Source organism: Anopheles gambiae, chromosome 2, assembly GCF_943734735.2.
Source record: "Anopheles gambiae chromosome 2, idAnoGambNW_F1_1, whole genome shotgun sequence".
NCBI classification, from domain to species: domain Eukaryota; kingdom Metazoa; phylum Arthropoda; class Insecta; order Diptera; family Culicidae; genus Anopheles; species Anopheles gambiae.
The window spans coordinates 4,684,198-4,712,194 of NC_064601.1; the positions used below are offsets into that span (position 1 = coordinate 4,684,198).

Consider the following 27,997-nt stretch of genomic DNA (forward strand, 5'->3'; position numbering starts at 1 on the left):
TGACTGTCAAAATGCTAGACAGAAGAAAAACACCCGCAGTTATGCAAACCAGCCCGCGGTAGTGAATATTTCGTTTGATTTTTCCTGTTTTTGTGCATCGACTGGACAAACAGTGAAGAATGCTTCGACGTGCGGTGTACCGGTTCTGTGTTCCAGGCGGATTTGTGTCGGCTGGACTGCTACCGTTCACGCTCAACGACCATGATCAGGTCAAAATCGACACCAAAACCGTACAGAGCATGTACGAGGAGGCGCCCGGTGACAAACAAACCGGCGTGGAGCGGCTACAGATGATGTTTACGATTGAGTAAGTGTATGCGGAGCACCGGTTTCCTCCCATTTGGTTAACGTACCTTGGCTTGTTGCAGTGAATTTGGCCGAGTATCGAGCGAGCTCAACTCCATCTATCAGGCCGGCTTTCTTGGCTTCCTGTTCGGCGCTTGCTACGGTGGGTTCGTGAACTCTCGCGTCGCCTACATGAACTTCCTCGAGCGCAACCAGGCAACGGCGTTCCAGTCTAGCTTCGAGGCAAAAAAGAAACTACAGGACCAGGTTACGCTCAACTTTGCCAAGGGAGCATTCCGTTGGGGTTGGCGTTTGGCACTGTTCACCACCAGCTATGTGTAAGTGGCTCTTTCCCCCTTGCGGTTATGCATCCTTTAGTGTAATCACGCTTCCTCACTTTCCAGTGGCATTCAAACGGTCGTGTCGGTGTACCGAGGGAAATCCTCCCTGTACGAGTATCTGGCGGCCGGTGGCGTTACGGGCGCGATGTACAAATTCAGCATGGGACTGCGCGGGATGGCCTCCGGTGGGCTCGTTGGCCTGGCACTCGGCGGCCTGGCCGGTGGACTGTCGCTCGGGATAATGCGTGCCACCGGTACCACGATGGAGGAGGTTCGATTTTGGCAGTACAAATGGCACACGAACCGCGAGCAGGCGATACGCGACTCGATGAAAAAGCAAACCGACGCGGAGGAGGAACCGTTGCTAACGCACCATCACAACAAGTTCGGCACCGCCAACCTTGATCTCGACGCGATCGAGGCGGAAAAGCGCAAGATTCAGCTGGCGGTGGAGCGGGAAACGTTGATGAAAAAGTTGGAACAGGAAGAACAGGCGGAAGCGGCAGCGGCTGAGGCAGCGGCAGCAGCATCAGCGACAGCGGCTAAAAAATAAAGCTTAAGTTCAATGGGAGAGATACGTTGCAGCGTTTTTTTTTTTCTTTCACTCCAAGCTATTAACATCTATACACGACACAAGGTTGTCGTAGATGGATGAAAGATACAGTACAGAAGAAGAAGTTTTTATTTCAAACGGATGTATAGAAACGGAGATAAATACACACACACAGAAAATCAGCGTATCCTTTTGCCCTTTGGGGGTAGGGGATGTAACCGGATACACATTAGGAGAGGGATGGGGAGTCGGGAGGAACAGAACAGAAGAAAGATGGCGCAGCGGATACACGTTGCTCCTCGCTCCTTTAACTTATTGTCTTCATGTCGGGCAAGGATTTGGATTTCATTAGCTTCTTTTTGGCTTGCTGTTGCTCGTGCTTGAGGCGTAGCTGAAGCAGTACTGCCGCACCGCAGCCATCTGTGGGGAAGAGGGGATCGGGGACAAGGGCGGAGTGGAAAATAGAAAAAAAGGAAAGAGGAAAAAGGGAGGAGGAATCAGGATTAAAAATTTATCGTTTTTTCATTAAAAGAAGGATCCACTAAAACGGAAGAAAAGGAAGAAAAGTGTGTGACGCGCGTTAGATGAACGCGCCTATCCGCAACACGCTCCATGCGCACCACGTGCGATGACGGCGTGTTAGGGATGGGCGCGCAACAGAGTAACGATCAGTTGCTACACGAGCGAGACAGCTAACTCAACGGTTACTTTTCGACTTTTATTAACGTACAACATAATAAAATTATTTAAAAAAAATCTATCTACATAAAGGTATGTGGATGTGTGTGTATATGTATGCATACATGCCTGTGTGTGTGTGTGTGTGTGTTTTTATGTGTTGTTCTATTGCGATTGCGAAACATGTAAAACGCGACCAGAGATGAACGTACGTACGACGACGCACAGTTAAGGATAACACACACACACACAAACACATACACAAGTACACATTACATACACAGAGACGCCTAAACAAACATAAATGAAATGAAAATTTAACATAAAAATCGCTCCGTTTTAAAGTTAAAGGAGGTGTGGTGTGTAAATTGTCGGTACTGATTATTGTTTTACGTTCTTCCGCTAACAACACAACAATGATGCAGCGATGAAGGATGAACGATGAAAGGTGGGCAAAAATAATAGTGAGAATGTCGGTGGAGGGGTCGGTGGTGGTTTGTGGGAAAGGGAGGAACTGGGGTAGATGACGCATCCGAGAGCATTAATGTACGAAGGGGAGGGACGCATCGACATCCTAAATCCTCCTAGCCTAGCCACGCGCATATAGCACCTCTTTCTGTTAGATTCTATTGCTTTTCCTCCTTGAGCATGCGGTGGAGGTGGCACCCCACCCAAACACGTGAATGTGTGTGTGTTTGTAGCTCTCTCTCTCTCTCTGTGTTCTCTACAACTGAATTCGTAGTAACATAAACGAGTGATTTTGGGTGGTTTTTCGGGGTGGGGGGTGTGGTGGGGGCGTGATGTCGCGTAAATGTTTGTTTGCCACTCTGCCAAAAAAAAAAAAAAGGTTAATTAATGTTGTATGTTTCGCGCTTTTAGGGCTTGTACTTGCCGACCCTGCCCTGTTGATCAATTGTCTTGCTTTGCGTCTTGCTTTTGTGAGGTGTACGTACGCACGTGCGCGCGCGTTTGTGTACTTTTACACCATTCAATCAATATTTTAATGTTTTCCACTTTTCACATTCACACCTTCTTGTCGTTGACTTTGTTTGAATGTTTCTCCCGCTCACTCTCTCTTTCACGCTCTCTCTTTCTCTCTATCACGCATTTCGTACCTTTTTTTTTAAAAAAAGTTTATCAGGTAAGTTGACAAAAATACACTAAACAATAACAAGGAAATGAACAAAAGAAAGCTCAAGGGAAACGTAAAGGCAGGAACAACTAAACACAACAGAAAGATATAGGAAAATGAAAGGAAGCAAAAAAAAAACAAAATTAAAACAAACAAAACGTATATAGCAACAAAAATTATGTACGAATAAATTTCACCTTATCACAAGTGTGCTTTTCTTGTATATCACAGAAGAAGGAAACTAGGTTGCAGTAAACGCACGAGCGCGCGCGCGGACCCACACCCCCTCGCATTAGCAATTAGACGCGCTTAGAAGACCGGATTAGCAGTAAGATCAATTGATCAACAGAGCCAGCACGTGCATACAGTACGCCTGGTGCGTGAAAGGATATTGGAAAATCGCTGTATGGCTTTAAATCGGTTATCGGTCCTGAAGATGGCTCTGCTTTCGACAGCGCAATAGGAGCTGCTTTCGGTCGTGTGACACAGCAGTGTACCAGGTAATGATCCCCAGACCGGCAGGCAGAGATGATCATGGAATCTCGATTCTACAATATGCGTGTGGGTGAGTGAGTGACTGTGGCGGGGACATGAATGGTGATTTCGATGATAGTATGATAAGAAAAGGGGATTTTTATGTTCGATCTCTTTTCTTTACGTGTGTTGCGTGTGTATGTGGGGCGAGACATTTCTCGATTCACGCGCTTTACGATTTCGATTGCGATCAATCATTCCTACTTCACTTTCTCTCTCTTTTTGCATTTTGTGTGCATATAGCTAATCTTTTTCCATCCATTAACTGTGGGTTCCAGGGGGGCTGTGGTTTGTTTTTCCCTTCAGTGTTATTTTTTTTTAAGTAAACGTTTGCCTAAATTTATAATGCGTGATGCCGTGTAAGTAAAACGTATGCCAAAAACAAAACTAAACAAAACAATAAGTACGTGTACGTAAAATCCGGTCCATCGTGTTTCAGCCCGACGCTGTTTTACGCACGTTTTTCTTTTTCTTTTTTTTTTTTGGGGAGGGAGGGAAATATTTTTAAGAAATTAAACGTTTGCAAAATTATAGTACTTCGTTTCGACCATTTCGATTGCCACTTTTTCTAATGCACGCAATATAAATCCTATCCTTCGTTTTACACCAGTTTGCCCATTCGTGCGTGTGTGTGTGTGGTTCGTGTACGAGTTATCGTGCCTTTTTGTTTCAAACGTTTCATTTGTTCCTCTGTTCCTGTTCTTCAACGTTTGTTTTGAAAGCAGTTAAAGGGGGGACACACTTTCCTACCCCAGTGCCAAGCCAGAGCCCTCAGCTGTCAGTTGTCGGCGGAAATGGGTTTGATGTTTGATGTTGGTGCCGCCCACGGCCATTGATTAATTGGTTTGTCACTTGAACGCTGCCAACTGGCCCATTCGTGCGGAAGCGGACACTCCGCCGAAAGAATGTAATGGCTATATGCACTCTTCGTAGATGCATTTCTTCTTTTTTTTGCACCGTTCCTGTGCGACAGTGCCGGTGGCAGCTCGTTGGCCAACAGCCAACCGCTAGACCGCTGATTGGTGCCAACGAAAAACCACAAGCACAAGCGACCGAAACTCAATTTCAATGCTTGTTAGTTAAACTAAAAAAAGACATCCTCGGGCAGAGGTGAGGGAGGGGGGGGGGAGAGGGGGTTCTGCTGCTTCATTCATCAATCTCACCTTCATTGACTGTGCGGCAAAGAGTGATCGAGCTGACCGTTTCCCGATACGAAGCCGATCACAATTGCGATCTTTTCAAATGATCGCTAATAGCAGGCAGCGCGCTTCACTTCTTTTTGTTCGCACGCTGTTCGATTGCACAGAAAAATCATATCTTTTGTCTTTTCACTGTTGCTGCTTGATGCGTGGTGTAAAATGGTACAATCCATTCAACGCCAAGACCGGGAATGGGATAGTAAAATAAAGCTCTGTACCAAAAATGGCACACACACACTGCTTCGTTCAGCCCATTCAACCAAAAACTAAAGCGATGATCGGTCTTGGGCCTACCCTATTGTCCTTCTGGGGCCTGTCTGTTTTGTGTGTTTTGGTTTCATCCTCACTTTGAATGCACCGAATAATGCATATCCAGGGAGGGGGAGGGGGTGGGGGGGGGTTTATGATAGCAAACGTTATGTCCACTTTTCTCTACTTCTTTGCTTCGCTCACGCTTTCCCCTATCAGTCGCCATCATTGCGGTATATCCGTTTTGGGATTTTACACAGTGTTTCTACTCTCTCTTTCTCTCTCTTCTCTTTCTCGCTTCTGGTTTGTGTATTCCTTTTTTTTTATATAATATAACCTATTCAGTCAAGTATAGTATATCAAAGTTGGTGGTTCATCCAATAATGCAATCTTTCTTCTCTACATCGCAACGGGGATGTATGTTTTCCTCGAGTTCATTAGTAGCTTTGCTTCCAGGTGCTCGTTTCGTAGACGATCGGCCAACTTGCATCGTTTCATCATCAGCGCGCTAGTTTTTGCTTGCTTGAGTACGCGTAGGTGATCGCGGTTTTCGTTCAATTTCCAGCTTCCAAGTTTAAATTGTTTCAATTATTCAAGAAGGCACATTATGTTTCTTTTCTAGTAGACTGAAAGGATGGTAATGGTTTGATGGGGAGGGGGGAGGGAAGGAAAAAAAAAACCTCTTTGCGATTCAAAGTAAAACAGGCCATATTGCGTTCTTTGTTAACTGAAAACAGTTCTATCAATATGATCTTGCTTTTTTCTCTCTCTCTCTTTCTCTCTCTGTTGTGGATTGTAGCTCGTAAACGTAATTCGATAGCAATGGACTCCAAAGGGGGCAATACATCTTAACTGTTTGCCGCAACTGACCGCAAATAAGATGAGGCACTGTAGGCACTGTAGGAGGGCACTGTGTTCCCCCGTGTTAACATTTGTAAGCACAACAAACCGAACACGTTAGCACACGCCCGGAACCGAACGCAACGAAACCCTAACAGATATTGTAAGCACACCCAAACACACACACACGCACACCCAACCGATGAACCAGTGTGTTGGACAGTTTGTGTTCACATAAGTACTGCCACCATCACCCTTCGCTGCTTGCCCTGTGCCCTAGCGTGTTTCAAACTGTATGTCGGCCACCAACGGGGCCGCCGCCGACGCGGATGCCAATGGAGTTGATGATGACGATGCGGTGGATGTAGGTGGTTGTGGTGGTGCCACGACAGTCGCGGTCACTGCAACCACCGGTGATGCATCTTTCCGTCCCGCCGCTGTCTTGGTGTCGCCTCCGATCTCCGTCAGCGAGTCCATCGAGCGGATCGAAATCGAGTCCTGCGAGGTAAGGCTGGGATTCTTGAACATGCTGAGCGAATCGCGTGCCAGCTGCCCGAGATGGCTCAGCACCACGACCGTGTCCGACGTGGCCGACTGTCCGCTGGTAGTGCTCGGCGAGGGTGACACAGCCAACATTCCGCCACTTCCGCTCATCATTTCGCCAGCGCTCGTGCCACTGCCGATGCTGATGCCGCTGCTGTTGCTCGTGGTGCTGCCACCGAGCAAGCTGCTCGGCCCGCTTTGGCCACCGCCACCACCACCCAAGCCCGGATGGTTGCCGTACCTGCTGGTCAGCGTATCGATATCGTCCTCCGACTCGTCGTAATCGCCGCCGAGCTGGAAGATAACCTTCGCATAGGCCGTCGTCGCCGGTGCCACGTTCACGATCGGAGCAGCAGCCAGCGCTGGCGAGCTGGGCGCTATCAAAACGGTCGACACATCCACCCCAGCAGCGGGTGCATTCGAGGACAGTAGCAGCTTGTTGGTGATGGTGTTTTCCGGCGAAATGTTTTCCTTCATCTCCACCTTCAGCTGCCGTGGCATACGTTCGGCACTGTGATGCTGCTGCTGCTGCGGATGACTGGAGCTGGACTGCAGTTGCGCCATCACCTGGGCCTGGTTTTGCAGCGGCTGCAGCTGTTGCGGCGTGAGGGTAGTTTCGGGCGAAACGTTCACCTTCAGCGCGGCCGCCCGATCGGCCTCCTTTTTGCCGGCACTGGTGGGGCTGGTGTTGGCGCTCGTGTTGCTGCTGTTACCACTGCCCGCCCCGTGATGCGCCCAGTAGAACAGCCCGCCCATCGGGCTTTCCTTGCGCGACGGCGGCTGCGAACCGTCCTGTGCCGCGCTCGGTGGCGGGCTGGCCGACGACGCGGACGAGGCTTTGCTGGAGGAAAACAGATTGCTCGGATGAAAGATGCTGAGCAGCTTCTCGATGGCGGGCGGGTAGCCGCTGCCACCACCGCCGGGTGTCGGCGTGCTGCCACCGCTCGAGCTCGAATCGGCGTGCTTGTGGCTGCTTCCGCTGCCGCCCAGTATCCACGAGGTCTTACGGACGCGCGGTGGCTTCTCGCTGTGGCTTGCCGGCTTGGTAACTGTCGGTTCGCGCTCCAGGTTTTGCACCGACGTGAGCGTGCTTTCGTTGGAATTATTGCCACCCGCCGACAGGGTTGCCGCGCCGGGTGCCGCACCGGTAGTATTTGGCATAGGAAGAACACTGCCACCTGAGAAAGTGGTCGGCACCGGCGGGAGAGCGGTCACTGTCGGTGGTGGCGGCTGGAGTTTCCCCGTTGGCGCTAGATTTGCAACAGCAGCAGTTGAAGAGTTTGAGGAGCCCGATAGATCATGCACATCGTACAGCGACTCTTGCGAGCTTGCCAGCGGCACGTGCACCATGCTGGACGAAGAAAAGCTCGCGGGCGCATCGAGCGTTGCCTTCGGCGGCTCACCACCGCAGGAGGCCGACTGCCTAGCAATCAGCGTACTCTCTTCTTCCGGGATGCGCGAAATGGAGCTAACGTTAGGGCTCACTTCGGAGGAACAGCTTACTGTGCCACCTGCCGGCAACTGTACGAAGCTATTGCTCGCAATTGCGGAGGTAGTGACCGGCGGTGGAGAGTTTACGATCAAATCAAAGCTTTCATCCGTCGAGCTGATGGAGGTGTTGAGGTTGAAGTGTGCATTATCGATCGACTCGATGCTGTTGCTGCTGATCGACGAGCAGCAGCTGTCGTCCCGCAGCGCTCCGCCGGACATGAACCGCTTTACCTCGAGGTCCGGACTTTCGATGCTGGTGGAGGAGAGCACGGAATCGTGCAGCGTGGTACTGCTGGTGTTGCTGCTGCTGTGCTGATGCTGATGGGGTGATTCGCATGAATGCTGACGCCCCTTGCCCGTGTAGGATGACGGTGTCTGTGGTAGAATCTGCTGCTGTTGTTGTTGTTGTTGTTGTGGGTGCTGTAATTGTAATGGTTGTTGTTGTTGGATTGGGTGCTGCGGTGGCAGCGTTACGAGTGGATCGGTGAGATTAGGGTACTTTTGTATTTGGGTAATCATTGGCTGCAGCGGAATCGATGTACTGTTCCCAGGGCCAAACGTGGTGATAAAGTGATAGTTTGGCTGCGGCTGCTGTTGCTGCTGCGGCATCATGGGAACGAATTGTGGCTGATAGTGAGGCTGTGGTTGTAATTGTTGGTGCTGCTGCTGCTGCTGCTGTAGTAGTGTCTGTGGGATTCCCAATGGCATCGTGGCGGTGTTTGCGACGATCGGCACCAACCCACCAGGCATGGTAGGGGACGATCCCGCCGTAAGCAGTGGTGACGGTAGCATGGTGGTGGTCTGGAACCCCGTGCTGTGATACCCCGTGCTGTGATACCCCGTGCTGTATGAGGGAGGCAACAGTGGCGACGGTGTTTGGCTAGCGACAGCGACGCGTCCCCCTACCGGCCCGCCCGCAGCCAGCGGCGACAGTGGCGACGGAGGGAAGGACGAGAGCGTCGGGGCAGAGCTGCACACCGGGCGCCGATTGATCGTGCCCGCCGAAGGGGCCATCGTACCGGCACAGCTCGTACCGCCCATGGCAAAGGATGAGGCTGACGATTTGCTCATGGGCAGACTGATCGTGCTGCTGCTGCGGTACGGATTACCGTTAGCACTCTTTGCCGCATCCGGCTCGGCCACCGTCACCACGCGAAACCGCGAGTTCGAGGGGAAGAAGAGCGTCGGCGAGCTACCGGTCGACGAGGGTGATGGCGATGACGCCGTCCCGCCAGCACCACCACCACCGCCAGAATCGCTCACTCGCGACACGTGGAATCGATTGCGGGACGGGCTCGGCACTGGCGAGGCAGCGGGTGAAGGAATGGGACTGGGCAATGGTGAGCGTAAACGGCCCCCGGTTGACTTTTTGCACCCACCGTTCGGATCGAGCAGATGCTGCTTGTCCGCGATCGCACTCGGCGACGTTTTGATCGATGGACAGGTGAGGGAAATCTTGCGCGAGCTCAGATAGTTGGCGCGCGCCCGCCGCACCGTCGTGCTGATGGGTTCACTCGGCTCCGGCGGGTTTTTGTTCCGTTCGCACTGTGCCCGGATGTTGTTCACCAGCCGGCTGTACTCCGACCCGACGCCGTCCAGCGATGTGTCCTGCCGCAGATGGAGAGAAGGGGGATTAAGGATTAATAAAGCGTCCCGAGCTTTCTTCGCCCGCACCTTACCTTGATTCGTCGCGGCGTATCGTCCAGGTCGATGCGGGTGACCGATTTGTTCGACTTCATCGCCTCGTTCAACGCTTCCAAGCCCGCCTTCTGGATGTTGTTGTGCCGCAGGTCGATCCGCTGCAGCGATGAGTTGCCGCCGAACTCGATGATTTCCGCCATCGTCTTTACGCCCTTGTCCGACAGATGGGCACCCTGTAGCCCCAAGTTGGTGAGCGTCGTGTTCGCCTTCAAGCTGCCACTGATGCCGGCCACAAAGCTATTGCACAGCTGATTGCTGCCCACGTTCAGCGTGTCGAGCGTGCTGGTTTTCTCCAGCAGCCGCTGGAAGTGACGGGCCGAGCTGCGCGTCATCTCATTGTTCCACAACACTAGCACCTGCAGCCCGCCCGGATTGGCGGCCGCCTGTTCCGCGCCGGCCGCGTCCCGGTTCAAGACCCGGTTCGATTGCTGCCGCTCCAGCGTACCGTTTTTGGCGGCAAACTTCGACTCGTGTATTTTAAGGCTGGATTTCGAGTCGTTCGAATCGATGGACGTTTCGCTGTTCAGGCTCTCGGAGCTGAACGATCGCTCGTTCGGAAAGGGACCGGGCGCGGTCGTGCGGAACGGGCTGCTGCTCTCAAAGTCGGACTCCGACTCACCGCCGACCGAGTCGAGCGAGCGGGAAAGCGGCACACTGTCCTTGATTTCAACGTTCACCTTCTGTATGGCCCGCTCCGCCGACGGCACGTAGCTGTCGCTGCTGCTCGATTGCGTCCGATTCTTCTTGGTAGTAGCTGCCGGCACTGCTACTGCTGCTGCTGCTGCTGCTGCTACCGGCCGCTCATCACTGCTAATGGCACTTTTTCGCTCCCTGTCTCCGCCCAGCGTCTTCTGCGGTGTGGCTGGCACAGCCGGTTGCTCCAGCCGATCGGCCACGGCTTCGCCTGTCGCCGACTGTTTCGACTTTTCGATCAGCAGCTGCAGCTCATCCTTCTTCGATGGTACGGCGACGAGCGGGGGAAACACATCACCCGGCGAATCGGGCGCACCACTGTCCGCTTCCAGGCGCTCCTCCTGCTCGCTCAGTGCCGGTATGCCAAGCTCAACGAACAGATTCTCCTGCGAAATTCGGAAATTGCTACCATCGTCATCGTAGTCGGCGCACAGCTCTGGCACGTCCTCTTCCATCACGCTCGCCGAGCTCGGCTGCTCCTCGATGGCCGAAGGTATCGTGACACCTTCGCCGCCACTCAGTTTGTTCTTCGGCTTTTGTTCGGTTAGCCCCTCACCGTCCTCGCCCGTTTCCATGGCGGTCGCGATCGATGCCTCAAACTCCGTCAGCACGCTGTCCTGCTTCGCCAGCCGGGGCTTTTTAGGTGCCTGCGGCACCGGACTCTCCGAATGCTTATCCAAGTCCTTCCCCGTCAACTCTTCCTCCGCCCCACCGTTGCTAGCTTCTCGCACAACCACCGTCGACTCGCTGCGGTCGGTTTGTACTGTTTCCGCTGAGGTGCTCATCGTCCTGCTCTCGCCATCACCATCGCTCAGCGCTTGCTCTCCTGTCTCCTGTGCTGTCACCAACGCCACCGCTTCCACCGTGGCCGTTGCTCCGCCGCTAGAGGAATTCATCAGTGCTTCTTCCTCGGCCGTCATCATGGCGGGGCGCGCTGCCACCGCGTCGAGCTTCTCCCTATCACTAGTTGTTTGTAGACTTACGCTATGTTTTGTACTCATTTCCACTAGCTCCACGTTCGACGGAGCAACAGCACCGAGCGTTGGCAGGGTGAGCGGTGACGATGATGTTGATGATGCTGATGGTGATGATGGCGGTAGTAGTGGTGGGTTCGTTTCGTCATTGTTGGACTGCTGCTGCTGCATCGTATACACTGTGGGCGCTGCTACCGCGTAGGTGGCGTCACCATTCGTAGGCTCCAGCTGCTTGTCGCTGCTGGCCTGTGGTTGTGCCACCTGCTTCGTCTCCTCCGTGCCCGTTTCGCACGTGGTTGGAAGAGCGGGAGTCGACGGTGGCGTTACTGGTGGGGTAAGAGTTAGGGGCGATGGCGATTTGTCCTCATCGGCTTCCGCGCCCGCCGGCATCGACTCGGAATCGGACGATCGTAGCCGTTGATGGGGGAAGTAGTTTTTCGCACTGTTGTTAATGTTGTTCAGGCTGCTGGATAGATCGGAAAAGTTGAGATCACTCTTACGCTTCTTGTCCTGCACGTCCTTAAAGTACACCGCCTGCTCGACAATCGCATTCACAATGTGCTCAACGCCTTTGTCCTGGAAAAAAGAGATAGAAAGAGAGAGAGAGAGAGAGAGAGAAAGAGAGAGAGAGAGAGAGAGAGAGAAAGAGAGAACAAACCCCATTAGCAACGATGTAATGACCTTGAATGTGTGTTGATCTTGTGTAAAAAATGTCGCCTACCCCGATCCTGTTGTTGGAGATGTCGATCAGCTGAATGTAAAAGTTCGACCGCAGCAAATTCGCAATCTGTTGCGCATCTTCGCAGTTCAGCTGGTTGTGCGCTAGCCAGAGCTCCCGTAATACTTCGTTGCGCTTCAGCACGTTGCAGAGCGATGCGATCGGCTGCTGGCTTAGCACACAGTGCTCCAGCTTGAGCGTGTGTATGGCGGACGCGTTCAGCGCCTTGGCGAGATTGTTCGCCTGGTAGTCGGATATCGTGGGACCGCGCGTTATCAGCACGTTCAGCGCCTGGCTCTTCTTGAGCATGTTGATGCACGCCGTCCAGCTTTTGCTCGACATCTGCAGATTGTCCGATATGTCCAGCTCGGTCGCCGCCTCGTAGTACTCGATGATGTCAAACATCACGCTGGCCGTCACATCGTTCAGCCCACTGTGCGACAGGTCGATGCACCGGTACTGCACGTGCTTGAAGATTTCCTCCAGCGCTTCGCAGCCGCCGTAGGTGAGATGCTGATCCCTCAGCGAGAGCAGCGGGACGCGATCCTTCGTGGCGTCGAGCGATTGCAGGTGCTCCAGCACGCTTTGGAGCGGCACCGTGTTGTGTCGCTTGCAGGAACTACGGTACAGTTCCAGCAGCTCCGTTGTTTCGCAAATCGATACTGTGGAAAGGGAAAAGAAAGCAAAAAGAGCTTGTATGCTTTACCGTTTGCAATGCGATTGGGTGAATGTACACAGATACATACTGCAGGACCAAGGGTTGACGGGCTCCAGATACCCGGTGATAAGCTGCGCATCCTTCGGAAAGGAAACTCGCCTCGTGTTTTCGCCCTTTGCCGTCTCTACCGCCGCTGCCGCTGCTGCTGCCACTGTTCCGGCGCCAGTCGCGACCACCATCCTTTTGCTCGGTTTCTTCAGGCTGCTGTGCAGAACGGGCGACGTGCTTCTACTACTGCTGCTACCACTGACCACCGCTGCTGCTGTGCCGGCAGCACTCTTTGGTAGGACATCTACGACTGTGGACGGTGGCGGTGCGCTTGCTGCTAAAGACGGTGCTGCGACGGTCGCGTACAGTGACGAAGGCTCTGCTGCTGCGCCTGCCTGTGAGAGCTCCTCGGCTAGCGTTAGCAACCGCGTGCCCGTCGTCGTGACCTGTCTGTGTCGCCCGCTACCAATGCTGCGGCACTCGTCGTCCTCGCTGCACGACTGCGGAACCACGGCAGCATCTGCATCAACCGTTCGAAGGTCGGGTGGCGTTCGATGGTGCGTAACAGCGGGAAATCCTTCACCATCCTCAAGGGAGTGTCCTTTCGATGAGCCATCACCTAACGGTCGATTGTCTCCGACGAGCTGACTCGCATCATCATCACCATCATCTCCCTTGCCAGAAGGTTCTTGTTGGGATCCGGCCAACACCACTTCTGGCGATGGTTCCGACGAAGACGACGAGGAAACCGAGGACGACGACGGTGGCGATGGGGAGGGTGCACTAGTAGTAGTAGTAGTAGACGAACAAGAGGATGACGAGCTAGATGGCGATGCGTCCACGGTTGTATCGGTCGCATCGCTTCTGCTGGCACACGTTTCGTTCTCCTCAGATTGCGCCGCCGTAACCACATCACCTTCATTCGCCTCCTCCTGCTGCTGCCGTTCATCGCCGTTCTGCTGATCCACCTCCGCCACGGCCACCACATCGGCAGTGGTAATTAAGTCGCCCTGTCGCTGCACTGTACTGCTAGCGTCGCTCGGTAACGGTTCGGTTTGTACTATCTCTATCGGTGCTACGGACAACTCGCAGTTATTGTCGTCATTCGTTTCATTCGCCACCTCCTCCTCCTCGTCAGCACTACTACCAGCGGCTTTACCCAGCAGTGGCGGCGGCGATGGTGGTTGTTGCGACACATCAACACGGCTTCCCAAATGCTCGCAATCGCAACCGGCCCGCTGGCAGGTGGCAGCAGTACATTCGTCGCCACCTTCGCCGGGAGCAACACAGCCCCGCCGCTGTTCGCCTTGTCCTAGGGCTATTTCGGTGGCGGGTGCCGCAGCAGACGTTTGGACGCCTTCCTCCAAGTCGGTGCGACTGGCTGGGGACGATAAGAACGTTGCCGTCTCACTGTCACCACCATCCTCAGTCCGTTCGCTGTCATGCGTGTGCGTGGTGTTGCTGCTGCTGATGTCACCCACAATTTGAAAGTCACTATCACTGCCTTTGCTGATGTCGTCGTCGTTGTTGTTGTTGTTGTTGTTATTGTTGTTGTAGTGGTCATTGATGCAGCCGCTACTGCCAGCATCGTCAACGAGCACCGGCGCCGTGAGCTCAACCTCTAGCAGCGCAGGATTATTGTTCGATACGGTTAGCGTCTCCTCGCCCTCGGCCCTACTAAGATATTCCTCGTCCGCTGCAATCGTATCCTCTTCCGGCACGGCCGGCAGGCGCCGCTCCTCGCTCACGGACGGCGTCGACGGTGTGGATGAGGAGGAGCTCGACGAGCTCGCTGACAACGATGGTGGTGTTTTCGGTGATAAGGCTTCCGCGGTTAGTTCTTGCTTCGACAGCGCCTCGCCCGCCGCACCATCCTCCTTCGCGCTGTCGCACTCGTCCTCCGTCCTCGCGCCCTCCGGCACTGGCACTGTAGCTGGCGCATCCGTATCGGGTGTCCTTAAGTCGGTGGTCACGTTTTGAGCTAGCGTATCGGTCGCTTCTAGTGTCATCGTTGCGTTCGGCCCAGCGCCCGCCAGTTCCGTTGGCGACCGCTCACCGTGCTGCTGCTGCCGAACGGGACTGTTATTGTGGTGGACATCATCTTCATCGGCTCGCTGTTCGAGTTCAAGCTGCTGTGCCGTTTTTAGCTGCGGTTGTTGTTCGTCCTCCCCTCGGTGTGGTGCCGCCGTCGATGCCGTTGCCGTCACCACCGACTCGGCACTACACACTGCTTCTTCTGGGTGCTGCTCTGCTTCCGCCGTAGTTTCATCGACCTCGTCGGTGCTGCTGTTTTTCGAAATCGATGAAGCAGTGGGCGAAACGGTCGACGCTGACGAGGGTGACGATGGGGATATTAGTAATGCTAGAGCTGCTGCTGCTGCTGCTGGTGGTGTTGTTGCTGATGTTTCTGGTTCGACCGTCACCGATTCCGTCGCTGCCACCGTCGTCGTTTGCTGCTCTTCCTGTTCTTGTGCCTGTTCCGATGGATCTATATTCATTTTCCCAACAGCTTTGCCACACTGCCGGCTTCGGGTTTCAGGTTTCCGTTTGTTTGGAGGGAGCAATGGTTTTTGTCCACAAAACAACCGAGTATCATTCGAGTTTGCTCCCTGTTTACCTTCTTGCTGCTTTGTCTACTATCACTTACCGGTTCAAATTGTTTCACTTTTTATTCTGCCAGTTCTCCCAGGATTCCAAATTTGATCGTTTTGCGTACGTGTTTGCTTCCTCTGTTTATCGCAACAAACGCAGAGCAGAGCAAGAGTTTGCTGTGCTGTGCTTTGTTTTTGCCTGCTCCTCCTCTATCTGTGCCTCCTCTCACACTCGATCTACCTCTCGGGGTAACCGCTCAGTACAGCACTGTCGACAGCTCTTTGAGGTTTAATTTTAGTAACCAGAAATGGCTAATTTTAAACCGACAATCATCTGTTCTGTGTTCCACTTTTTTTTGCGCCCCTGCTCGGTCAAGCCGTGTAGACACAGATTCACTGGGCACTGCTGGGGGAGGTGGAGGGTTGGAGGCCTAACACCGGTCCTCACTTTACCCGTCACACAACACAAACACACCTGTAAAAACGACAGCGGAGAGGACGTTGTACTTGGCCTTATTATTAGTATTGTTTTTGTAAGTGCTCCTTCTCCTACTAATTGTAACACTGGCCGCAATCGTGTAAGTCTTTACTGTTGTTCGCCACGCCAAGAAAACGTTGTTCTGCTGCTGCTGTTGCTCCCTTAGCTGGCGGAATATTATTCCCTAAGTACAGAGAGACGCGTATGTAGATCTCGTTTGAGGGTTGACGCTGTTGCCCCCTCGTTCTCGCCGGTGTTGCTGCTTCTCGCTTCCCCCTGTTTTGCTGGTCTGGCGGATCTCTGGCTACACGTAATTTTAAAAGAGACCGCCAACACTATTAGGTTACGCTGAGGGTACGCTCTCACACTGTTGCTGTTGCTACTGCTGCTACTGCTCACTTAACAGACACACCGACGCCGACGATACACGGCCGCCTATAAGTAATTTGTTCGCGTTTGCTGATTTGTTCAAGTACTCTCGCTTTGCCGCTTGTTCTTCTTCTTGTTCGCTGCTGCTACCCGTCGTTCCTTTACTCTTAGTGTGCCGTAGTAAACTGCACGTACGCACGCGGCGGTTCGGGTTTGTCCCACGTCGCGGACCTACGCCGAGCCGGGTGGGGAGGGGGAACAACCCTGCCGCCGGTCCTCGCTCTTCGCGCCGATATGTACCCGGTCGCTCGCCTGTCCAGCTATCAGTATAACCGTCACACACACACACACGTTGGACGTTCGTCGTTCGGTAGGGTAAGGGTTGTGTGTGTGTGCGCGCGAATCCTTTACATTGGACAATCCTTTGTTCCGTTGCGGCTTCTGTTCTCTGTTTGCCCCAATCTTGATTCTATTACTCCTTCGCCATTTTCGCCCTAAGGGTCTCTCTTCTCTTCCTCTTTTGTTTATGACACACTTTGCTCCTCTCTGTGCGTGCTGCTTTTGTCTTTCACGTGTTGTACTTCACACAACAACCACACATGCACGCACGCACACTTTTGGTTTATCGTTGATATTCTTCTACTGTTTTGCTGCTGCTGCTGCTGCTATTGTTCCGTGTTTTGTGTTTATTCCTCTTGCATGCACCTCCTTCGTGTATTGGCTTGCATCCACTAGCCTTTTCCTACAAAAGATACAACAAAAACAATAAGCATAAAACAGAGTGCAGATAAGAAAAACGACACGCAATTCATTAAACAGTCTTTAAGAGCGATAACAAAACAGCAAAGATCATCTGTGACATGAAAGACAATACTTCCGTCGTGGCGTGTACGCTCTTTATCGCAAAAAAGCTGCGAAAAGCTGCAGCTTCGGCTGATCTAATGCAACAACAAACGATCCGGTTCCGTCCGGTTCCGTTTTTCCCGTACGTGTTAAGTGGTGCCGCACGAACAGTCGCGCTAGAGTCGCGCTAGATCATCGTTTTGCGCGCGGGAGCGCGCGTGTATGTAAGCGTCGTTAAATAAAGCCCTCATCCAATCAACAAATCTCATCAACAATATGCCGCTTCCAGTACACCCCCCACACACACACACATGCGGCACACAAATCGTTTTGCTTCATACGCTTCCCCATCCGTTCTCGATCGCGATAGTAGTACGAAACCGTACGGAAGACGCAAGACGTTGCTGTGTACCCTCTCACCACCAATTTCAGCCAGCTGATTGTGTGATGCAGCATTCCTCCTTCGCTTTACTACAGGCACTGCCAAACATAGACCTTCTCGTTCGCAAAATCAATAGCAACAGCTGCACAAACGAGAGAAGAAGAAAAAAAGTACAACGCCACAAGAAACAGGTTGCAGCATCCCTGCGAGCGCGCGCAAACATATGATTGCGTACGGCTGGTGTGCGCGAGAGGGAACCGCACGCACCAGTGAGCGCGATGCTGCTGCTTCTTTTTATTCTTCTTCGTCGCCGGTGGCAGAGCGATTCGAGCGATTTGAATGAAGTGGGAAGGCCAGTTACGGCGTGGAAGCTTTAAACCTGTTTCTCCGCCTGATTCGTTCGCCGCACATATGCGAATGCGTGCCGCTCACAGTTTCCTAGGTCAAGAGAAGACGACAACGATGATGATGATGATGATGATGATGATGATGACACAGAGAGACTCAGTAGTAACAGCTGCGAGGGTAGAGCGGCGTTGCTGGGGCTGCTACTGCAGCAACTGCTACTGCGATCACCCACAATCGCCCCAATCCTCTACTTTGAATGAGTGTGACAGTCGGTCACTGCGAGAAATGCACACAGAAGGCGGTCGCGGGACTCTTTCTTATAACAATCACTGCTGCCGACACCGACTTTGACTCTTCTTCGCATCATCATGGTTCTGTTTTCTATGTTCTTGTTTTACACATCGCTTACACCATCTCCCACCATGAGCTCATCGCACAGCTGTGTGGGGCCCGGATTGAATGCGCTTTACAACGTGTGTCTGGGGAAGGTTCGCTCGGTGGGAAGGGATCGCGCGTTCGTCGTTCGTTGTTTTATGAGGGCTCAACCACAGAAGCGTCAAATAGAGAGCGAAAGAGAGAGAGAGAGAGAGAGTGTGTGTGCCGTAGTGGTGGTACACACTTATCGGGGTCTGGGCAATGTCAAGAGCGGTCGCGGCCAGTGGATTACGTCATTCTAAGAATAATTTTGCATCGCAGCCCATGGTTCGGGACGCAAACTTGGCAGAATTTAAGGGACTCTCCTGGGGGTAGGGTCTTGGTTTTCACACACACGGAACACACAAAATGCATCAAAATTTTCTTCAGTTCAAGAAGAGTGATCTCACCCCTACGCGTGAGTCAAACGATGGATCGATCGCGCCTTAAAGGAATTGAGTGCAGATTGGTTGTGTCTTTTACAAGCAAGAACGGATGATGATGTAATGCAACGTAGCGGCTCAGAGAGCCTTCTCTCATCCAGAAGATGTAATCATTGTTTTATTAGAGGAGCATTCTTAAGTAAGCAATTCCTTATTGGAAAAGTTTTTTATAACATCAAATAGTATAAATTCTTCCAACAAACTCACCGTTGAAAAGTAGGGTCAGGTCAAGATTAGATTCGAACTCATCCCTCACCCCTGCGACATCAAAGACCGGACGCTTAACCACAGCACCGTGGGCGCTACAACCAGTTGCGACGCTAAATTGTGATCCAATTCATAGCCGAATTCGTCGAATATCGAATAAACCGATCGTTCTGTTCTACGACTGTCGTAAATTGCTTTCCTGAGCAGTTTAGCCAACACAAATGCAAACACAAATGCTTCAAATGCTGCTTAGAGCAGCTGCTGCGCATTCCGTTGATGAGCTATACGGCAATTAAATCAACAAACAAACAACGTTCAGTTGTACGTGCAGTTGTTACAACAAGGATTAAAAGAATGCAGCCGCAGAATTAAAACAAATGAATGCATGCATCTTCCGTTTTTTATTCAACGTCTTGAACGGCTCCCTTACAGACGGAAGTCTAGCATCTTACAAAGGCACGAAACGGGCACACACCATTACATCATGAACTATTTAAACTAAATTATCTTCCCGTCATTCTCCATCATAATAAGCTCACTCGTGACAGGAGCGAAGAAACCCACCTACTCTGTGTGGGGCTGTGTATTTGCGCGTGTGTGTGTGTGTATATATTGCCCGCAAATAGCAAACAGTAATCGCAATGATAAAGTGTCTCGCTCACCATCAACCGACGAGGTACAACCACCTCCGGCCAACCTCCTCCCGGTGGCCGGTGGTCTTTCCTCAGCCCGTGTGTGGTGGCGTGTTGTGTTGTCACGTTATGGGGAAGTTTCGTGTGCCGTGACCAGTGGCTTAAAAACCGCTTACTAACTGTGTCTAGCAAGCACCCTCCACTCCACCTACTTCCCCCTTTCAACCGGAGAGGGGGTATACGTTCGCCACTATCGTTATCGATCCAATAATGAGCAGTTTGTGATGGTCAAGCGTACGTAACGCCACCGTCCAAAAGGGTATACCTTATACTCTGGCAGCCCACTTGAAAGTAAAAAAACGACGTAATGGAGGACGACAAAATTAGAACACAGCAAGTAAGAAAATATGCAACAAGCAAGGCCGAGGAGGTAAGGCAATTGCATGTCTGGGGCGGGAAAAAGCGTCCCAAATAATCACGATATGTGGTTTACAATCGCATCATGGACATAAAAATCGGCACCAAGTGTCAACCTTCTTTATACGGTTAATTCTTCTACCACTAATGCAGCTCCACAACACCCAAACACACACACACACTTTGTGTGTATCTTTGTTCTGTGACAAGCAGAAACGCATTGCATGCCACTAATTGCAGCCACGTCCTTTCGGTGTGCAGCTTTATAGCTCTTTCTTGTTGCCGGTAGATTGTGGCCGACGTTTCATAACCGGAAGGTTTCCTTCTCCTGCCAAACACTACAAGGCGGCAATGCACACACACCCAGACAGGTCATCGATCACAGCCAACCTTCGGGGAAGGGACTTTAGCTTGCCGTACAAAGTTCGGCGTTCGGCTTTGTTTCTGTGCGGGAGACATTTTCGATAGTTGATGGTTGATGATTTTTTGCTTCGTCTACCCTGTAGTGGGGTTTCCAAGGCTGGTTTAGGGTTGCATTTTTGCATGTCATTCAACTATGATGGATAAAGAGGGAAAATAAAAATAATAAAAAGTATTTTGTTCTTGAACAACACTCACTGCACAGCAGAATGATTCCGATCTGGCATTGGTTTCAAGGTTTTGACCAATCGGTGGTTGCGGTTAACTTTTGCTGCCCTTTTTACTTTGGTTCCGGATCCATTACCTTACCACCGGCACGAGTTTGGGTGGATTAAATTTCCAACTTATTTAGCATTTTGACATTTTAAAGCGCGTGTAGGAAAATGTGATGTCAGTTCGTTTGTTGCAATCGATTATTCCGAATATCAATCTCAGGGGCTCACAACCCATTTTCAATACAATCGTGTACAAATGTTGTGCAATGTTTTCTTGGTTGTGGCTTTACAAAAGTCTCTATTTGGAACATTGCTAAACGATATAGCTGAAGATATTGCAAATGACACAAATGAGTTTAAACAGTGAAGCGAATTCACTGCTACGCATTTTGTCTCTTCTTTCCTCAAATCAAACGTGTTTCTACTACTAACTGCGTCTTTTTGAAAGGAATTTCATCGTCAGCACATTCTTGTACCCTCCGTTTAAATGCATTTTATTGACGCCAGTGCGCACACCATCCGCCACATGCGGAATGCAACATTTGCTCGTGCCACGTGCTACCACCTCCTGCACCAAAAGAACCAAACGACGTAAAAATGAAAATAAAATAAAAACGCGAAAAAACCCATAATGCACCATTTTGGCCTTCCCGAAAATGGTTCGATATGCAAACAAAACCAAGAACACACCATGGAGCTGCTGCTAGCGTACTGGCTGCGGGACCAACGCGAAACAGTACGCCACCACCAACAGAGGGCAAGCACCTTGCGTGCGCAAACAACAATAACAAAAACACACGCGCGCGCAAATACGCACACACACACGGGCTCTCTCACTCACTCTTTCTTTCGCTCTTTCTTTCCTACTGGAATTGAGGCAGGCTGTGCGTAGAACATGACACGTAGGATGTAATACGCGAGTCCAGTGCCGCGTACTACGGAGCGTAAACCGTACTGAGCAGGCGTTTTTGTTGAATGAAGCAAGGATGACGCAGGGCATTGGGCCCAAGGACACCGATAGTTTGAGGGGAAGGGCTTTTTGTTTTTGTTTTGTACGGCGCTCCTTTTCATTCCGGTGGCAGGGATGTTATCCTTTTCTCTCTACAGCCACACGCACACACGCACATACGCACAGGCCTTTCCCTCACGGGTTGCTGTGATGTTATGCATTTCCTCACGCTCTTCATCTTTTTTTTCATCTCACGAGCACCGTGTTGCCTTTTCCTTTCACTCTCTTTCTCTCTCTCTTTCTCTCTACCCATTTAACCGCATGGGATTAACAACATCCTAATGAATTTTGAATTATATTTTCGCTTTCAGCTTCAATTCATTAAAGTCTCGAATGAACGTCAATTACTACGGATTAACTACACCTGGACTATTTGGAGTGAATGTGATGGAATGTGAATGTAGCTTTTACTTTTCTTGATTGTTATTTGCTCCCTTGTATTGCACAAATCGATTCTACTATCAATATTCTACTTCAAAAAGAAGCCCTTCACGTCACAAATATCGTCTAGAAACATCACATGGTGGCCCACAATGCCTTCAAATTATAGATTTTTGAAATACTGCCCAAATACTGCAAACTCACGTGTCAGCGAATGGCAATTTGCGGTAATTTAGTGCTGTACAGAGCCGCAAACTCGACTTGTTGAAAACGTCTAGACTCAGTAAAATAAAAATAAACTAAAAAGTCTAGACTCTAAACCTGTCTTGTCTAAAAAGTCAGTGTAGATAACACCATTGAAGTTATGCTGCAATTGCGGTCGGTTTGGGCAAATCTTCACAAAAAAGGCATAGGAACCCAGCACTAATCGAGTGAAAGCCTCATCGAAGTTAAATAAACAATAACCTAGCTAAAGAAAACTCTTTATCTCAGCGTTACCTGCACCGAACACGAAGGACGGGAAACGGACCCTTACACCAAAACAGGTCACAAACCTTTTGGGCCACACTGGGAACGGAATATTTATGGTTCTTCGTGTTTGTGGTACAACAAAACAAGGGATGGTGTCGACAAAACATTGTGCTTGAGTCCATTAAAACCCTTTGACCCGCTCTAGAGAGTTCATGCCACCCCCCGTTGCTTTCAAGGTCGCTAACAATGTGAAAAGGATCAAGCAGCTGGTTGTTTCCATGCGTTCCCGTCTTCGCTTCTTCTCTGGGTAGCCTCATTATCTTAATCGATTTACGATACACTTGGTCGTTTTTATCGAGTTTGTATCAAGTATTTGCCATTATCTTTGTGAAACGCTCATCACGATACGATAGCATTGCAGTGCCAAAAAAAGAAGAAAATGATCATTACAAAGGCTTTACATTACTCGCAAATCTAGGTGCAGGTAGTCGAGATCAGAAAGTAATCGATGTGCAAGATTCTGGCGTAATTTAGTAATCAGAGCTTTAGAACCGTTTTAGAAAAGAAGTTGAACGAAAGCGAACCCACGTCACGATTGTCCTACTTCCCCGGGAGCAAGTGTCAACCGCAACCGTAAAACAGCCACGATCAGCGTCCACCCCCCCTCCGATTAATCGATTAACTGTGTGCAATCGTGCTGAAATGATGGAAGTATCGCGCGCGTGTCACTCACTCATCGGTCACCCTTTTCTTTTTGTCGGTCAATTAAATCGACAGGTTAGTTAGAAGAGTGTATGTAGGTGTGTGTGCTTCATCCTACACGCACAAAAACGCCACACACACACAACAGCAGAACCAGATCGCCATCGACACGCGTGTGTCCGCTTGCGTTGTTCTCTATCTCTGTGTGCCCCGAACTGTGGTCATTATCTGGCCGCGTACTCACGAACGAACGAACGACCGAACCGCCGCTCTAGCCCCTGCGTTCGTGCACGTGCGCTCACTACCGGGACATTACAGTAGCAGCGCAGCATTCCTCTATTCTGCCTGTGTGTAGGTAGGTTGCTGCTGGTAATTTTCCTCTCGCGCCACTCACTGCTGGTGTCAGTCGGGAGTGATTAGCCGATGATGACTTTTTGACACGGCGTGGTGTGTGTTGTGATTCGGATGTGAAATTCTTCTTTTGCAAAGGACGCCAGACTTACTGGCTAGAACGTACTTCTAGGACGAATGTTTAGGGGATGGACCTAAAAACATCGACACATCACAGCTGTCTTTTTTCACTGCTCACCACTCATCGATTCACAGTTCACTCGTGTCATCTTGTCGCGGTATCACACACAGCTCCCCCGTCTCGCGGGTGCCACACACTCATCTCCCATCTAATCATAAATTCATCACAGTAGCCCTTGCCCTGCCACCGCACAAACACACGTGCTGATAGTGGTGGTGGTAGTAGTTGTTGCCACACCAACGCGATTTCCTTTCTTCTCTACTCACTCGCTGCCTTCCCTCTTCTGCGCACACCGGACCAGTGCGCGCTCGAGAAGCTGACCGTACTGCACTGTACCTTATTTTTTCTTCTGTTTGTGTGTGTGTGTGCACATGTGTGATTAAATGCAGCTGCAGCTTTGCCGCTGCATCCGTATGCCGTGCAGAAAAGAGAGCGACGAACGCACTACCACACTAGCTCTCCCCCACCCCCGGCGGCAGGGGGTTCGACGCTGCACGAACAAAACGAACGAAGAACAGGGCGTACGGGCGAGCGCGCGAACACGCGAACTGCAATTGCAACCGATTATATCACACTTTGTTTCACATTCGCCAGCCAGCAAAGCCAACCACCCAACAAACACAGTAAGCTCTCTAGGCTCGCGCGGTGTGCTGTGCGCTTCGGGGCTGTTTTGCGTATGAGTGTACTGACGAAACCCCACAGACCTTCAGGGAGAGACCCCGAGTGCCGGCCAGATTGTTACAGGCCAGGCCCATTATCGTGGGCGTTTGGGAGGCAAACTGACACAAGAATCGAAAACACACACACACACAATGGGGGTAAGCAGCTAACCCTGCCCCTAATCTACCTTGAGTGTCGGTCGACCTTAAGTGACAATATGGTCTTTTGGTCACCTTCTGAACGCACTAGATCGAACCCAATCCCGCGATCTTCGATTTAGAACCAACTCTCGGACACTTTGTCGGCGCGAATAGACAAGAGAGAGAGAGAGAGAGACGTCTCACCGTCGGTTGAGTTGATGACGATCGATGCTCGTCTCCCGTTGTAACCAAAGGGCCAGCGGAGGGTGAAAGATGGCAGTGAAAGGTTATGTGTGTGAGCGGTGTTCCTGGTGTGCTCCTTGCTGGACTTTGGAACTGATTGGCATTGGTGCATTGGTTGGTTGGACCTCCCCCACCAGGACGTCGGATTTCAAATTACGCCAGACAAAATGACCGTTTCGGAATGTGCGATTGGCCCGGCCGAGGATGTCCTCTGCCGCCTCTAACCCTACCACACCTACCCTCTTCTGGTTTTTGATCGAGCTGCACACATACATACACACGCACGAATCGATCACAACAACAAAAGACGCGAGAAAAGATTGCGCAAATGGAAAACAAAAGCAGAACCAGGCACGCCGAAGAAGGATGATGTCGCGATACACCGTGCACCCTGCGCGAGAGATGCACTGAAACTGCAGCTGCACACAGCGCCGTGGTGCATGGTATGTATGGCCGACACGACAACCCTCCCCATATCTCTTTCTCAATTTTTGCAACAACAACAAAAAAACAAGAGAGATAGCGAGAGAGAGGGGAGAGAGCGTACAGAGAGAGAGGAAAAAATTAAATCACCCAAGTGCAATCGCGTGTTTGTGTGGGTGTGAGTGTGTGTTTGTGTGTAGTTTCCGCGGAAGTGCATCAGACTCTCTTTTGCACATGATGCACATGCACCAGTTGTGGTGGCTGGTTGGGTGTGTGGGTGGGTGTAGTTGTCTCGTTTGAGGGAAAGAGAATGGCCCTTCTTTTTTGTGTGTGCCGCTGGTGTGAGAGGCAATAAATGAGGTGTGTTTTTGTTTTTAACGCAAATATTATGAGCAAGAAGAGGGATTATGAGAGAGAGAGAGAGAGCGAGAGGGAGCACCAAAGCAAGAGAGTGAGAGTATGATAAAGATTGCAGGGAATTGCACACAGCCGTCCAATGCCGTCGGCCGTGCTGTATGGGAAAATGTTTGCTTCTCTTGCATCTTCCCTCCCACATTCCATTCTAATCGTTTGTGTAAAAAAAAACAGCAAGAAGCAGTTCTCGCGTTCCAGGAGAGAGAAAGAGAGAGTGAAAGAAGCGGTGGTAATCTCCTTTCCTTTGGGGAAGGCAAACAAACACGCAACCCGTAATCAGCCGACTTCGATTGACACTCCAAACGCCAACTGCTTCCAATCACTGACGGATGCATACTGCACGTACAGAGAAGTGTACATATGCACATGTGAGGTGGTACAGATATGGATTATTCTTGGGTGCAAGCGTGTGAGTGTGTGGTTCGTTCCTTGCGTTGGAAAAATAGTTCGCTTCATGATGCAATTTACAAACAAAGATAAAAAAAACGGTAATTTGTCTTCTAATCACATCAGTGTTTGCACCATGTGGGATAAAAGGGACAAAACTCACTAACACACACACGCAGTACAGACACTAGCGAGTCTTCTAGAAGCAATGCTTGTTAGTGGCAGACCAGACTGGCCAGACACTATCATTAGCTGGAGCACACCATGCTTAATCTGGCCAAACGGCGAATTAGCAGCAACTCCCGCCACCGCCACTCGTAATCGTTTAGACCCAAACGGACAGACAACGCGCGGGCTCGATATTTAGAAAGTTTAGCCGCCAGCGTGTTTCGGGAAATTCCAGCCCCGTGTGCCAATCAGCTGCTGCTGCTGCTGCAAAACAGGTTTGCATACACACTTACGAACAAAAAGGGCACACGGACACACCCGCCCACACCACCCCACCCTAATGGGGGGGGAGGAGGCGGAGGGTGAATGTCGCCTTTGTCCTCGAACGTACGGAGTAGCAGCCCCCTCTGCCTTTGTAGTAGTTTTTTTGTTGCTTCCCTTCCCTTCCTTCAATTTGCAAACCACTTGCGAAACGATTGAAGAAATAAAAAGGTCACTCTTTTGAAAATGGAATATCTAGTTTGAACTACACATCACCACAATAAGCAACTGCCGCTCAACAGCGCCTGTTTCCATTTTCCCTGCGGGGTGTAAAACTCCGAAATTCGCGACGCTCGCTGCGTGCGTATACGCAGCTACACACGCGTGTGTAGATGGGGCTTGTCCACAACACGGCCAGCCATTCTCTCCTATCCGTTTGGGTCCGATCATGCCACCTCCAGCGAGTGTTGCGATGTTACGTGCGTAGCAGTGCGTGTGCGTGTACGGCGGGCTCAATGGTGTCGCGTACATGCGCTGGCCTCGGTGCGTGTGTGTGCGAAATGTGCCATCAAAGCAGGCAGGCAGGGGCGCAACAAACGACTGTGTCTTTCTCTTCGCCGCTGGGCGCTTCTTCTTCGCCCTTTTCTCCGCACGGCCAAACGGAGACAACACACACGCACACGTTTTCGGAGCCTTTTCTCCCCCTCCGCCTCTGGTACATCCGGGGTCGCGAACGGAAGTCGGCCTATGACCTAGGAGCTACACGTTTTTACAGACTGGCTGGCTGGCTGGCTGGCTGGCGGGGTTGGAGATTGTTTCGCCGTCGTCACTGGATGATATCATCGTGCGGGAAACGGGTTCTCACCGACTGGCTTTTCTTTTCACTCCGCTCTCGCTAGAACGAACCTTGTGCGGTCATGTGCACACCACCACTGAACTACACTACTACACCGTGCACACTACCATCGTCGAAAGAAAGAAAAGGGCACCACCGCCGCCGCCGATAGTTATGTGACAGGGAAAAATTTCCACCACCGACTGGCCAAGGGGGCTACAGCACACCAGCTCACACACAGAAACACACATACATACACACACACGGGGACAGCCTAGCATGTGGAGTACGCTTATTCTCCGGCAGGGACACAATGTTGCCACCCTTGGAACACTCGAAAGAACAACGCACGGGGGGGCCCATTCGATAGGTTGATCAGAGTGGGGAAAGGGCGGCAAAAAAAACTATTCCACACACACACAAACGCGCGCGCGGACCGAGCACGCACTTTGTACCGGACCGCGAGGAGCCCGTTCCCTTTTTTCCACCTTTTCGCCCTACCACCGTACACCCTTCTCCCCGCCACTGCTCAACACACATGTACCAGATCAGCAGCACACACCACACTACCCCAGAAGGGAAAACCTGCTGCTGCCCAGTTTTACTTCGTTTCTGCACCGGGCATACGTGTTACGGCGCGGATAACCACATTCTCCACACTAGCTCAGTAAAGGGCCACACTTTCTGCTCGACCGTATTTACCTTTGGTCACTTTTGAATCACACTTAATCTAACTATTATTGCTCCTGCTTCGGTACGGTTCTGTGTTTAACATCCATTTTTTCACTATCTTCGTTTTGCTTTTCTTCTCGCTCGGGAGAGATTTAACGAAAACGTCACGACATGCAGCCGCGGATTTAACGAAGCTGAACGTCAGCCTGCGTTTATACGCTGGTCGGATTGAGCACGGATCGAGCGCCGACCGGGCGGAGATTGCGATCCAAAATTCGAAAAATGCTAATTTCTTCCAGCTCG

General features: G+C 51.2%; 2 protein-coding genes across 4 annotated transcripts; one reads left to right on the plus strand and one right to left on the minus strand.

The window, feature by feature from the left end:
- On the plus strand, positions 1-3,376 carry LOC1281750 (RPII140-upstream gene protein). Its single transcript, XM_321704.6, has 3 exons — positions 1-307; positions 369-623; positions 690-3,376. The coding sequence occupies exons 1-3, from the start codon at positions 120-122 to the stop codon at positions 1,177-1,179; spliced, it is 933 nt and encodes a 310-aa protein (XP_321704.6). The 5' UTR covers positions 1-119; the 3' UTR covers positions 1,180-3,376.
- Positions 1,271-27,859, minus strand: LOC1281749 (serine-rich adhesin for platelets). 3 transcript variants are annotated; one of them, XM_061648416.1, is made up of 5 exons: positions 27,725-27,859; positions 12,678-16,817; positions 11,935-12,593; positions 9,525-11,789; positions 1,271-9,453 (listed from the first exon to the last, which is right to left on the minus strand). In XM_061648416.1, exons 2-5 carry the CDS (start codon positions 15,133-15,135, stop codon positions 6,088-6,090), a joined length of 8,748 nt encoding a protein of 2,915 aa, XP_061504400.1. In that variant the 5' UTR covers positions 15,136-16,817; positions 27,725-27,859; the 3' UTR covers positions 1,271-6,087. The 3 variants fall into 3 exon arrangements, with proteins under 3 accessions (XP_061504400.1, XP_061504403.1, XP_061504402.1); XM_061648419.1 differs by lacking the exon at positions 27,725-27,859 and adding an exon at positions 27,053-27,275; XM_061648418.1 differs by lacking the exon at positions 27,725-27,859 and adding an exon at positions 24,774-25,071.
- Between the last annotated feature and the right edge of the window lie 138 nt (positions 27,860-27,997).

What these genes read in the sequence shown, in the direction of transcription:
- LOC1281749 (XM_061648416.1), bottom strand. Translation starts at nt 15,135, where the DNA reads ATGAATATAGATCCATCGGAACAGGCACAAGAACAGGAAGAGCAGCAA. An exon ending in TCTCCAACAACAGGATCGGG is followed by an intron (nt 11,790 to 11,934) that starts GTAGGCGACATT and finishes TCTTTTTTCCAG; the next exon opens with GACAAAGGCGTTGAGCACAT. An exon ending in ATACGCCGCGACGAATCAAG is followed by an intron (nt 9,454 to 9,524) that starts GTAAGGTGCGGG and finishes CATCTGCGGCAG; the next exon opens with GACACATCGCTGGACGGCGT.
- LOC1281750 (XM_321704.6), top strand. Translation starts at nt 120, where the DNA reads ATGCTTCGACGTGCGGTGTACCGGTTCTGTGTTCCAGGCGGATTTGTG. An exon ending in CAGATGATGTTTACGATTGA is followed by an intron (nt 308 to 368) that starts GTAAGTGTATGC and finishes GGCTTGTTGCAG; the next exon opens with TGAATTTGGCCGAGTATCGA. An exon ending in CTGTTCACCACCAGCTATGT is followed by an intron (nt 624 to 689) that starts GTAAGTGGCTCT and finishes CTCACTTTCCAG; the next exon opens with TGGCATTCAAACGGTCGTGT.